This window comes from Hipposideros armiger, unplaced genomic scaffold, assembly GCF_001890085.2.
Source record: "Hipposideros armiger isolate ML-2016 unplaced genomic scaffold, ASM189008v1 scaffold_549, whole genome shotgun sequence".
NCBI lineage: Eukaryota > Metazoa > Chordata > Mammalia > Chiroptera > Hipposideridae > Hipposideros > Hipposideros armiger.
This window is the reverse complement of record NW_017731899.1, coordinates 1,188,065-1,202,292: the sequence shown is the minus strand read 5'-3', so window position 1 is coordinate 1,202,292 and position 14,228 is coordinate 1,188,065. Positions and strand designations below refer to the sequence as shown.

Below are 14,228 nucleotides of genomic sequence, written 5' to 3'. Positions count from 1 at the left end.
GACCTTTGGGACCTGAACGAAGCCAAGGTCGTGTGCCGACAGCTGGGGTGCGGTCGGGCCATTGCTGCCCCTGGAAAGGCCCACTTTGGTCTGGGCTCTGGAGATATCCTTCTGGACAACCTCTAGTGCTCAGGGAATGAGACCCACCTTGGCCAATGCCATAGCTCCAGCTGGTCAGACCACAATTGTGGCCACCATGAGGACGCAGGCGTCATCTGCTCAGATAGCCTCTCCCTCTATGGCAGGACCTTTCCGCCAGTGGCTTCTTAGTGATGGATGGAGGGTGTGCACAGAGCAGGACCAGGGAAGCTAAGAATAGTGGCCCAACAGATGAATGTCCCTCAGCCAGGTTGACAGAGAATGCTGAAAGCCTGATTCCCTTCTAAAGACACACACCAGGGCCACACAATTGGCAGGTTGTGTTCTCTTCAACCTCACCCAGGTCTGCCGCTGCTTTTCCAGAGTCAAACTATGCCCTTGTTTCTGCCTGTGTGACACAAAACCCCCTGCTTGAGACCTGCCCACACTAGGAAACCCCCACTTCTTTGTGTTCTTAGATTTAGATTTCCTAAGTATACCTTTCTTCATGCATGCAGATGCTGGGGGCTGGGTTCCAGATGTGACTCCTACACCCTCAGGTAGGTTGGACTCTGTGAATTTCCAACATCTCTGCAAAGTAAATAGGAAGTCTAACCTCTCTCCTGATCTAGACACTGGTGGGTGGTGACCTAGACACTAGAATCACCCAGGGCGCTTTTAAAATTCCCAATGTGCAGGCTACACCCCAGACCAGTCACATGAGAGTCTCTAGGATCACACACCCAGTCATCATTTATACTTAAAACTTCCCATGTGATTCCAGCATGCAGCCAGGTTGAGAACCAATGGCTTGGACAATGAGCTAAGAGCTACATTTCCCAAATGAAATGACATGCAAAACTCTCCTCTCTGGACATCAGGGCAAGGACGGGCAGAAGGGGAAATGGAGGGAGGAGATTCCATCATGGTATCTGAGAAGAAGACTGATAGGGAGAAGAGAAAAGGTGCAAAGGTTTGCCTCCCGGGGACATGCGTTAGAAAACAAAAGCACGCAGGAAAACAAAGATGCACTGAAAGCCAAATTCTCCTCCGGTGGGTCAAGAGCAGACTGCTGGTGAGAAGTGAAACCACCTGGGGCTCCCCCTGTGGGCCTCCTGGCTTAGCCAACACAGCAGGAGTAGAGAATGGGTCGACCTTCTTCTGGTAACCTACTCAAAGTCGATGTGCATCAGGGACCTCCCAGCCTGAAGAGTTCAGCTATATCAGAGCATGTGTGGTCCTGCCTCCGGCAGCCTCCTGCCTCTCTAGGACAGGTTCTCAGCTGCCCGCTACCCTGCCAATGGTGCCCTCGGCTTCCAAACCCAGCCTTCTCCCCAACCATGCTGGATGACTGCTGCCACCCTCTGCCCTCAGTGGGTGCCTGGATGTGGGGAAGGTCAAGGTCAGGGGTGCACCTTGCAGTGTTCTGGGGCCGAGCAATGTGGGGAGCAACTGTCCCTTTCTTGAGCTGGCATCACCATGATGCATTTGGAATGACATTTGGTGGGGACCCCTTACCTACTCTAATCCAGGTCTCAAAGGCATCCCAGTGGAGGTCACCATCCCTTGTAGGCTGCCCATCTGGCATGGCTTGCTGAGGTGAACCCATGAGAAAGGGAGATTAAAGTCTCTACCACTTCCCGAGGCCCCACATTTTCATTTTGCACTGGGACTCACACATTAGGCAGCAGCCCTAGAGGTGAGGCAAAGCCCACAGAACCCTTTCTCAGGAACTGAAAAGCAGCTAAACTCCCTTTGATTCCCTCTGGTCTTTCCTCTTCTTCCTCAGTGAGGGATCTCCCCTAGCCTGGGGCCAAGAGGGAGGGCATGGCTTTCAGATCATCAGATAGCTCTGTGCCCAAGTCTTCTTGAAGCCTGGGGTTTCAAATGTCAGAAGGCGTTTTTTCTCTCTCTCTCTCTGCCATAACATCCCTTCCCCAAGGCAGAGATGCATAGCTGACTAGAAAAGGGAAGGGGTCATGAATAAAAGAAATTATGGGGGAAATGGAACCATTTATGTCTGAATAGTGTTCAACTGGAAGCAAACCTCTTCTTTTTTTTTNCGAGAATGTGGCTTAGTCCATCTGTAGTCCATCTTAGTACAGTCCTGTAGAGAGCACCCACAACAGGCGCCAGTCCCTCATCCCCTGCCATGTGTAGAAGTTTAGGAAAGTTCACGTCCCAGGCGTTTCAACGTCAGTCTGACCTTTCCCCAGTAATTATAACCTACAAATGCACTCAACGATAGGGCTGGTGCTTCACTACTTCCCGTCATCCATTGCAGGAAAGACCAGGAACCTGTGGGATTCTGGGAGGATTACAAGTTGGTCAGGGGGGAACAGGAAGAAGAAAATTAAGTAACTTAATCATTTAGAGACAAGGTCAATAAAGCACGTCGTATATTCAAATTTCCTCTAAAATAATTTGATGATCCTGTTCTCTGCTTTTTTGTGTGTGGCATACTGCTTTAAATGTGTGTGTGTGTGTGTGTGTGTGTGTGTGTGTGTGTGTCTATTTATATTAATAGAGCAACTAATAAGGAAGAATTAGATCTCACTGTTATCTTGTTTAACCCTTACAAATCTAAAAATCTGTAAGTTCCAGTCTCACTTGGTAGGTATTGAATTAAAAGAAACATCGTCTACCCAGAAAAAGTGATGAAAGTACTTAAAAGGAAGTCTCAGTCATAACCTCCCAAAACAGTCCACAATGTTCCCTTTCCCCATGTCTCCAATTCATCAGACCACAAAATTGTTCTAGAGCTGCATGTTCCCCAAGCCCCCTCAAATTTTCCTCTTACCCAGGCATGTTACAGCCTCTGTCTCTTCATCTCTCCTTCCCAATCTTCATGTAGATCTACTCTGCCCTTCTCCCAGCAAGGAAGAGTCCTCCCACCTCAGAAAGAGGGAAGAGATAGTAAGCAGACAGGACAAATGTAGTATTTTTTTAAATCAAATAGTAGAGGGAAAAGGAAAGGCAGGGAACTCTCACACATTAATAATGATTCGTCAGAATTAGATTGAATGGACTCTCATTCCCAGGAGATGGTTAAGCTAAAGCTCTATCCACAGAGTCCTATGTGTACCCATCCAGGCAGGTGCTCCCTGGGGTCACACAAGTGACATCATGTGGACACACCTTGACATTCTTTTCCCTGTTGTTTCAGGAGGAAGTAACGCTTGTGGGGGGATCGTCTCTAGCCCCTCTGGTGCATTTTCCAGTCCACGGTATCCAGAAAACTACCCAACAGACATCCAGTGTGTTTGGGAGATCCACGTGAATAAAAAATTCCGCATAAAACTCATGATTCCAAGTTTGAAGTAAGACAACAACTTCTTAGGGGAAGATTTTTATCTAAATAAGAATGTTCGTTTGTGAAATCATAATAAAGATATTTCTTTTAATGAGAGACCCTTAGGAGTGAAACCAGAAAAACACAAAATTCTTTCTCAGTTGAAGCTCAGGTTAATTTTGTAGTGCTATCCAACGAGTTACTTCAAGCTTGAAAAATTCAATAAGTGATTTATTAACATATTTGTTTTAATCATATTTTGATAGTTTTTCTTTTAATTTTTTTTTTCTAAAAATACTGCACAAGTCCTCCTTACCAGCTTCGCCCTTGTTGTACACTGGCACCAACATTTATCCTTTGAGACTTCCTTTTTCCTTTATCTAAATTTTTAACAAACAGTAAGAGGCTTCCCACATACACACATTAGCCAACTACTCAAGCCATCGGCCCTGCATCTTCTAAATGTTGCCACCAAGTAAAAGAAGGTAGCGGAGTCATTGTCTCATCTCTAACATGAACAGAATACATTTTCCAAAGTCACAGCCATTTTTTTATCTCCATGACATAAGAGTTGACATATTTTTAGTGTTGGCTGTGTGCCCAGGCTCTCTATAGTATGTACTTTGTCACCTTGGTTATATTCCAGCATCATTATAGCCCTAAAATAGATGCCCTGGTTGCCCCCATTAGAGATGAGGAAACTGAGGCTCAGGAAGGTTAACTAACTTGCCAGATCTGTCTGATGTCAAAGCCCCATCTATTCACCATTTCATGATTCTGTAGGCAGAGTGTGCACAAGGCTCTTCTTATAATTGACACACATCATGCTACAAACACAGCAATACTGTGAAATGCTGTGATAATCCACTGTTAGCATGCTCAGAATTGTTGCTCAGTCTATGGAGTCAGACACGCCCTATGCCAAAGAATATCCTAAAACCCTAAGAACATGGATAGCCTACAAGGAAGTGAAAACCTTGAATCCACAACTCCAAAGTCTATCATGCTATCAGTTGTCTATTCCTTCAAAGATCACCCCCCAGAAACATTCCCTGTGAATAATCACCAAAATACAAACACTCTTCAAGATGCTGACATTATTTTTATTTTAAAATCATATTTTTTTCTCTCCAANCCACTCAGGCTGGTTGGAGCACAACTGCGGCCACCACGAGGATGCCGGTGTCACCTGCTCAGGTATCCTCTCCCCCTCAGGCAATAATCTCAGATGTTGTAGATGAAGACATTTTGAAACTATGCACCCTAGATGAAATTCTCATCCATCCATCCATCCATCCACCCATCCGCCCACATGCTCATTCTTTCATCAAAGAGTCCTCAAGCTTCTATTCTGTAGCAGGCCCTGGGCTCAGACACATGTCCTGCCATGGGCAGCTCCAGGTGGCACATGGGAGGTCTCGAATGTTAACATGCACCAGCACCACCTGGGGCATTGCAGTGAGAAGCCAGAGCCCCACTCCAAAGATTACGGCTAACTGGGTGCTCTGGAGCCTGCAGTTTAACAAGTGTTCCAGGGGGTTCAGCATTAGAGTGCCATTGGTTGCCATGAAGCAGAACCAACCCGGCTGCTGGGCCAAGGTCCTTGCCAGAGGAGGGCTGGACTTGCCCAGGGCAGTCCTGGTGCTCTGGTCCCAAGCCCAGACAGACCATGGTCCTCTCCCCTTGATCCCCCACCCACGCCCCTGTTACTCCACTTCGTCCACACTTTGGATTCACTAAAGAGAGTGACCTATCACCTTTCTTTATGCTTCCAGATGCAGAAGAAGACCTGCCTTCTCCCACACCTCCAGGTATGTTCATATTTTTTTCTAGTACAAGCAAAACAATAATAATAATAATAATAATAATATCAAACACTTATAAATGCTGACAACCAAACACTGTTCTGAGCTCTTCTTTACATAAATAAGTCATTTAATCGCACAATAACCCTTAAGGTAAATACTTTCATTATTCCCATTTCCCAGATAGGTAAATTGAGACATAGAAAGTTAGTAATGTACCCTGGACTAGCCAGTGGATTTGAACCTAAGCAATTTTGGCCAACAATTTCATTTACTACACCTGTTCTTTGGCCCCAGATGCACAAAGACCAAGCAAAGCTAGTGCAGATATGGGGGGACATTTTGCTCAGATTATTGGTAATCCTCAGGACAATCATGCAAAAAGGTATTCTATGTTATATTTTACAGAAGAGAAATTTGAGATGCAGAAAGGTTAAGTGACTTTCCTGAGGTCACTCAGGAAGTTAATGGTAGAGCCTAGTTTTCATACTGATCAAATCTGGCCCCTAAGTACATGCTCTTGAGGAGCTTATTACTTTTGCCTGTTGTCAGAGATCTTATAACCTAACAACTGAGTGATATTCATCTGTAAAAGAAACCAAAGGTTAGAAGAATCAGACTAACACATGTGATATACATTCTGACATGAGCCTGGAGGTGAATGGAAAGGCATTTCATTTCATTGCAACATACATTTCTGAGCACCTGCACAGCAGCAGGCATGATGCTAGGGTTCAGTGTGTCAGTTTATTTAATCCTCACAGCTGAGGAGTAGGGAGATCAAGATGCCTGCTCAGGATAACTCAACTAGAAAGTGGCAGATTTGGATTTTCAAGCCTCATCTCTTGCTCTTTGAATGCACCTGGCTGTCCTCACGGAGCCTCAGAGCACACAGGTCACAAGGCATTGGCAGAATCATCTCTCTGACACTTGTCTATAGAAAACCTTGCTGTGTTCTGGGCATTTCTGGGGATGACCATCTTTATGTGTTGGAGTTATGAGTGAGAGGGGTAAGGCTGTCAAAAATTAAAGGGCCATGGTCAGGGTCAAGGGCAGTGGCAATTCAACTGAACATTTATCTGTAGTTTCCTCATTTTATATAACTCACCTAAGTTGAAAATTACATGGATGACTGGGAAATGAANGTGTCACCTGCTCAGGTATCCTCTCCTTTTTCAGGTGGTCACTGTTAGTCCCAAAGTGCTTCAAGAACACCATGCTAGAATTCAGAGTCAGCCAGAGACAAGACAGGATCCTCAAACATGTAGCATCTGATCTTTGCTTTATCCCTCTACCTTGGTAAAATGTATACGATTTTAACTGTTAGCCTCTCAGAATAAAACCTCCGAATTTTCTAATTTGGTAGTAAGAATTACCACAGGTATGTGTGCTTTGCTGAATACAGACATGGGCAAAGAACATGTTTCATTATGGGATTTTTAAGGAGCTTATCAAAAGGTCTTCCATTCAAAGGGGCAGCCAATGTAGTAAATGTTAGGGAAGATTTCAGAGCTGGAAAGACCCCAGTCTGGATCTCAGAGCCAGTGTTGATGCTCAGGCTGCATTTGGGCAACTCAAACTCCCAGAGCCTCAGTTTCTTCATCTGTAAAATGAAGGGGCTATTTGCTTTCTTGCAGGATTGCTGAAGGACTCAAGCTGTTTTCTATAAGGCACTAGCATAGCACCTGACCAGGGGCTGTATATCTGACAATTTTTACTACCATTTTCCTCACTCAACCACAACACCAAGGGAATCAGTGAACTAAAATGGCTAATTTTAATTGCCTTGTGACAATTTTTAAAACTACTTTGGACTCACATGCAAACAATTAGCTAGGAGTAGGTTAGTCACCACTGGAATGTCTATTAATAACCCTTCCTGATAGCGAGATGCCTTTCGGTAAATAGCCGTAATGTGATTTGAAAGAGTGATCAACTGTAATTTGAAGTGGCCCTTGTCACGTAGAGTTGCCCGTGTGAGAAGCCGCTCCATTGTATGTCAGTCCCTGATCCTGGAGGCACATGTTTATAAGGATGGTCTTGCTTGTTGGGCATTCATTTGTCCATCTGTTTGCTTTGTGGAGTCATGTTTTATGGAGCACGTTTATCCTAGTCACAGCCTCATGGGCCACATGTTATTCCCAAGTTTCAATGTTCTAGAGGATGATTGTGTAAATCTGAGGTACCGCCAAGCAGTCCCCAAAGTGACACATCTGCTACCAAATCAGCAGTTTACATCACATCATCCCTAGTGTGTACTTCACATCTGGCCGTTTTCTTGTACTGCCCATAGCAGACCACTGACCAGATAGAAGCTTTTAGGTCCAAGGATAAACCTGGTTCTGCCGGTACTATGTCATTTAAAGGGACTAACTTTTCCTGTATCAGATTAATAAACACTTCTAAGGGTGTAATTGAAATCTTTGTCCTCAGTTATGAAAAAAGTCAGGATTTCTGGAAAATACTGACATATTTATTCTTTATATGAACAGATGCTGAAGAATCACTTATTAACAGTCCAGGTAAGTCAGACTCTTTTTGATGGGACTTAAATAGCAGCTGTCTTGACCTTTCCTTGGGCTATTTCTTCTTCCAGCTCTAAGTTCCCTCTCCATGTAAACTGCAGCAATTTTCACACCATTGAGNGCGCCTTGTACTTCCTATTTCTTTCTCCAACCATCGCCCATTTTTAAAGGAATTCACCCTATTTTAATACATATTTACATGCATATGTATTCATATACACATACATATACATGAGTACATTTTTAAGGAAAATATTACTTTTCCTAATAATATTTAACCCTGGTTTCATCTTTCCACATTGGGTAGCATCCGGGCCATTCTCTCTTCCTGATATTGTCACACAGTCTGTACCAGACCCCTGCCACTGCTTTCTGTCTGTGATCATTGGCCACCGCAGTCAAAGATTTGAATGGTAAAATGCTGCCTTCAAATATAAAATGGGATGGCAGTGGAATGAGGGATGGACTCAATGTATTATGAGCAAAGTGTATTTATCATGCATTCATTTATTCCACACATATTTTCTTATTGAAAGCAATGTGGGAAGATTTGGAACCATATATTTCAAGTCTATTAAACTTACAATTGTAATGTTTGGGAACAGAGCACCATTTTCTCACTTCTGGAAAATAGCTGTAATGACCCACATCCTCTGCAGTCAATCTCAAGCTTATTATTCCAGCATAAATTTCCTACTATAATTTCAGAGTGTACAAATTAAGGAGCTGTTTGGTGTGTTGCCTAAAACTAGATCTTAGTTGCTGGTTTGGAGTTTTGATGTTTAGGAGTCTGGATTTATTGATTTTTGCTTTTTTAAGACATAAAGTTAGCTATGATTTGCTCCAGTGAGTCTCAGCTGGGAATGATTATACCACCCCACAGGACAAGTGGCTATGTGTGGAGGCCTTTTTTATTATCACCATAGGGACAGGGTGCCACAGTCATCTGGTGGGTGGGGGCCGGGGATGCTGCTAAGTCCCCCACAACTCTCAAGGAGCCCCACAGCAAAGAATTACCCAGCCCCAAAGGTCAATGATGCTGAGACAGGAACCCTAACTGGCACTGGAGCTTGCTTCATTTTTCTCAACTTCAACTCCTATGGAGGTTTGCTTCACTCTCAATTTGTAAAAATTATATCCATAATTAAAGTATGCTATTTCATTCTTGCTAAGAGAAGTATGCTTTATTCCCTAATGAAATAATTTCTCAGGTTGCAATGTCATCTGTTACTGCCACATTGTTGTCACCTTACATACAAATATTATCACTTTTTCTTAAAAAACATGAAAAATTGGTTATTTTGACGTACTTGGCTCTTACTGCATTGGAACAGGTGTGTCCTGCAATAAGCAGGTTTTCAAACTCAGTAGTTTGTGTCCAAGTGTAATTGTGTCCATTATGAATATGTTATGCAGTCAGCACTTATAATATATACGTCAAAGCCTATTGTTATTTAAATGCAAATGTACACATCTCACATTTTTATCATGTTAGGTAAATGTTGATGTTCTTTAAATGGCTGTTTACTGAGCCCACTCTCTGTTGAGCCCTGGTCTAGGAATGGGCTTATAGTACTGCACAAGACGGGCAAGATCTCTGCCCTCATGGAGTTTATGTTCTAGATGGGGAGGCAAATAGTACTCAAATAAACCAATAACTCAATCGACGATTTCAGTTCGTGATAAGTTGCTAAGTGCTACAAAGAAAAAATATACTTATATGATAATAGGATACAGAGTGATAGGGCAAAGATGGCATCAGGTAGGATGGTCAGGGACAGCTTCTCTGATCATCCAGGTTAGATGAAACATGTCATGAAAACACTTGGTTTGACCCAGGCAGTTTGGGGCATTGGAGGGAAGAGTCTTAGTCAACAGGCCCTCAGAGCTTTCACAGCTGTCACCATTTTTTTCCTGCTCTGGACCTTGTGAGAGTTTTACTCAATGAGACCCTAGTGGACACTTGCCACCTCCCCAGGGAGTAGCAGAGTTTGAATAGTCAGGGGACATTCAGATACTCAAGGTAGAGAGGAAGATGGTGGGGGAGACTGAAAGCCAGTTTGGGGATGGAGGCACTGAATTAGACCAAGTGAGACATGATGAAAGGCTGACTGACCTGGGCCTGTCCCAAGAGAAGGTCAGGGGGCAGAGCCAGTCAATATTTAAGGGGTGGAGCCGCTAGTGGGGTGTGTGGTTAGAAGGAGGTGGCAGCAATGATTGCAGTTTCTGGCTGGATGCAATACATTAAAAAAATGATTTTATTTAAGACGTTTCTGCAGATTTCCTTGGGGAGATTAACTCTGCATTACCTCCTCAGATTAGAGGACATCTATGGGTGCCCTTACGACTTCATCGAAGTGTTTGATGGACGGCAAGTTGCCTCACCCTCCATGGGCAGATTTTGTGCTGGGTCGGAGCTCATGTTTCTCTCTTCTTCGAACATCATAACCGTAGTGTTCAGGAGTGACGCCATGGTCACCAACACAGGGTTTTATACTCTGTACAATGCCATTCAGCAAGACGGAAGCGAGAGTGGTAGGTATCCTAGTATGTACTGGGAGGGAGGTTAGATTGCATTTGTGTCCTTCCCCTTTAAGAGAGGACATGCCTTCTAAATATGACCTGCGGAGCCCACCTTCACTAATGACATTCTGAGTGGCATCCACTCTGACACTAACAGCCCCCAGCCCACCCCTCACCCTGCTCTGCCACTCACTGTCATTTTCCTCCACCAAAATATCCTGGCTGAAGAAACATGTGGCTGAATCTCCTAACTTCCCGTGGCAGTGTGTGTAGATGGAGGACCCAAATGAGAGCCTCCCTCTTCTTCAAAGGAAGAGAAAGTGCAGTAGGCAAATTCTTCTGGGACAAAGCTATCTCAAACTGCAACTACCAGCCCGCATGTTCCCAGCTGAGTTCAATACAAAAATCACCCATGACACGTATACAGCAGGATATGGGGATATTTCAGAGCTCTCAGTGGATTATGTTTAGGGTGACCATGTAGTTTCTTCTCCAGTTGGGATACTTTTGCAAGTTTTAAAGGGTCTTTATAACAATAAACAGGCATTAGCTGATCTACAGCAGTTGTAAACCAGGACTATCCCAGGTAAATCAGGACATAGGGGCGTCCTATCGAGAGTCCAACAGCTAATATGGGAAAACGTGCTGGTCATTCTCCATCTGAAGGAAGCCCTAGAGTTTGGGGACAACACCACCACTCAGAAGCTTCTGTTTTCCTGTCACCCAGGTGTGTCCCTGAGACTGGTGAATGGCAGCCACAGATGTGAGGGCCGGGTGGAGGTCTTCTACAATGGCACCTGGGGCACGGTGTGTGATGACAACTGGGACCTGACAGACGCGAGGGTGGTGTGCCAGCAGCTCAGCTGTGGCGAGGCCGTGTCAGCCCCAGCACAGAGCTACTTTGAAGGAGGCATTGGCCCCATCATTTTGAGTGATATACAGTGTACAGGGAACGAAGCTACGGTGTGGCAGTGCACACACAACGGGTGGTTCTCCCACAACTGCGGGCACCATGAAGATGCCAGTGCCATCTGCACAGGTGAGCCCCATGACCATAGCACGCCTCAGAGAGAGCCTCACCCACCAGCAGCTTCTGGAAAGGGAGAAGCCAAAGCCAGCAGACAATTGCTCAGAAAGGAGCCGTGGGCTTCAAGCCATCTTTCCAAGTCAATTTGTTTAAGGTAGTTTTCTTTCTTCAACTGTTGTGTCTGTAAAATTTTCAAGGTCCCACCTTAAAAGTTGTGGTGATTAAGTAGAGGATTTGTGTCATCAGACATCTCATTCTTGGGTAGACATGCCATGAGGTTGGTGACAATCCACTCTCTCCTGAGTATTAATTATAGCTGGTGTCCAAAGAGTGCAGTGCATTCACATTCTTGTTTAATGTTCACAATCTCTGATAAAGTGGAGACTGTTAGCATCTCCATTTTATCCATAAGACAACAAAGGCATATCCAACATGACATACAGGCCCATACTCTGTGCGTATAGCCTCAGCTATACGCTGAGCTCAGCTCTGTAACCAAAGGTCCTTCAGCCCCATACCTGACTGAAAGTAAATAAATACCACGTTTTCAATTTGTTTTCAGTTTTAGCACTTCCAGCAACTAGATGAGCCATCTCGTGAAAAACAGTGTGCTCCCTCACCCAGTGGGCATGAACATGGGCTGCCAATCTTTAACCAACATGGATGGTTTGGGATGCTACACTCCCATCTGCCCAGACAGAATGTGTTTGATCCTTTAGAAAGTACCTGATTTTCTTTTTTGAGTCATGTGACTGTCTTAATCCATCTCTCATTCTCTTTCCTATCTTTGCGTAGGTGTTGATGGCAGTTCAAAAGCAGGACCAACAGGTATTGCTATTCCATACATTTCAACTCGTTGCCAGTCTGCTGATACATGCAAATCCTGGCTACTCTTCAATCTTGTAATTGGGGCACAGTCTGGTTAAATTTTCTGTCACTAGTTAACAAAAGCAATGCAGCTCATTAACATTGACAAAATGGTGGGGCGAAGGCGGGGGCCACAAAGGGTAGGAAGAGAGGTAGGAGGGAGGGAGGGAGGGTGCAGATTCACCAAAAATGCAATTTCTGGGCCAGCGGGATTCTGAGTCAGCGTCTGCTGTGAAGAGAGGGCTGAGGTCTTGCAATGATGGTCATGCTATGGACACTGTGGGGAGCAAGGAAGCAGAAACCCCAGGGCCATCCCTCAATGAGTTGTATCAAGCTTCACCTGTCTGCGCCCATGGTATGCAAATGTCCAAACTCTTGAATAACCATAAACATCTCTATTCCCTGGGACACAGAAATCATAGCTTTGAGTGTCAGTATTTTTGAGTATTTTAAGGGAGTATTCTGGATAACAGTCCTCACTCATGGTATCATTTTTTGCCCTGTGTACTTTCACAGACTCAACTGGTGACAGCCCCCCTACAGGTACTTCAGCTTTATTTTATTTATTTATTTATTTATTTAAAATCATCTATCTCCAGAGACCCTTAGAAATCAAGTGATTTCTTTTTTTTTTTTNGTCAATCTCAGGGCAGTGTTTGTGTTGGTGAACCCCGGAACGCAGAAAACACATGTCATGTGACTACATTGTCTGTGATCTCCTGGTGAATCTACTGAAGCAAGGGAAGGGCTGCGTCCAAGATCAGGGAGAAAAGAGAAATGAGTGTGTCCATACCACGTATTAAGACTCAAGCATAGTAACAAGGTGATTTTGTGATGCTAAGCTCCTTCCTGATTTTCTTTGGTTTTGATTTTTGCAGTTGCTATCCCTCAAGCTCCTATACCACAAGGTAAGTCCCTTTCAATGAAAGTATAACCTGTAAAGGATGGAATCACTTTGATAATTCATAAAACCAGAATAGACGTGCCTGTACTGGCTGCCATGAGGGGAAGGAATTGGTGGGATGGAGCCCTCACTGAGGTGGGAGTTGTCTACATTTGGGTTGAGCTGGCTTGCATGACAGGCAGCTGTGGAGAGCATTGATGAAGTATGACCTGGACACCCCACACCTGCCACATCCACATCCAATCCCATTTTCCGTCTCACCTGCAGTCAGCTTTAGGGTCCTGCCTACCGGTCACACACCTTTCCTCCTCCTTCATTCCCTCTCAGGGGTACAGTCACACACCAGCCAAGCCACAACGACGTCTACACCAGCAGGACCCCTTCCCATCTGTGATTCACTGTTGAGCTTGGTGGAATTCTGGATTCTACACCTGGGAAAGGTGTAGGCCCAAGAAAGCCACCCATGGGTCTTTTGTTCGCTTTTACAGGAGGAAGTAGCTCTTGTGGGGGAGTGATTTCAAGTCTCTCAGGCTCCTTTTCCAGTCCTTGGTATCCTACAAACTACCCCACCAATGTGGAGTGTGTCTGGGTGATACAAGTGGCTGAGAAGTTCCACGTAGAACTGACGATCCCCAGCCTGAAGTAAGCAGCTTTACCTTTCTCTATTCAAATGCCAGATTAGATTTGAATCCATGCTTTCCTGAAAGAGGTGACCTTTCTTTGTGTCTGTTCAGAATGCTATAACAAAAATGTCATAAACTGGAAAGCTTCACAAACAGTAGAAATTTCTTCCTCACAGTTCTGGAGGTTGGGGAGTCTGATTGAGATCATTACACTAACAGATTTGGTATCCGGGGAGGGACCGTTTCCTCATAGATGGCTGTCCTTTCACTATAATCTCACATGGGTGAAGGGGCAAGGGAGCTTTCTCAGGCCTTTCTAGAAGGGCACTGATCCCATTCACAAAGGCTCTGCCCTCATGACCTAATCACTTCCCGAAGACCCCGCCTCCTAATACCATCACATGAGGGGTTAGGTTTCAATTTTTCAGGGAAACAAGCATTCAGCATATAGCACCATGTGACAAATCCTCTTACATATTAGGTAAAAATTGGTCTGGTCATCTGAGTTTAGGAGAGTCTTTTAATCATTGAGCTCAACTTCCTATCCCACGAATATCCCACGAGCATCCCTGACACCAAGCCAT

General features: G+C 44.6%; 1 protein-coding gene across 1 annotated transcript in view; it reads left to right on the top strand.

The window, feature by feature from the left end:
• Positions 1–14,228, top strand: part of LOC109396921 (deleted in malignant brain tumors 1 protein) — a 147,298-nt gene that overhangs the window by 101,085 nt on the left and 31,985 nt on the right. The window contains exons 33-39 of the mRNA XM_019669164.1: positions 5–125; positions 574–638; positions 3,245–3,398; positions 10,018–10,235; positions 10,951–11,262; positions 12,046–12,078; positions 12,634–12,660. Coding sequence (XP_019524709.1) covers positions 5–125; positions 574–638; positions 3,245–3,398; positions 10,018–10,235; positions 10,951–11,262; positions 12,046–12,078; positions 12,634–12,660 — 930 coding nt within the window. The remainder of the gene's footprint in view (positions 1–4; positions 126–573; positions 639–3,244; positions 3,399–10,017; positions 10,236–10,950; positions 11,263–12,045; positions 12,079–12,633; positions 12,661–14,228) is intronic.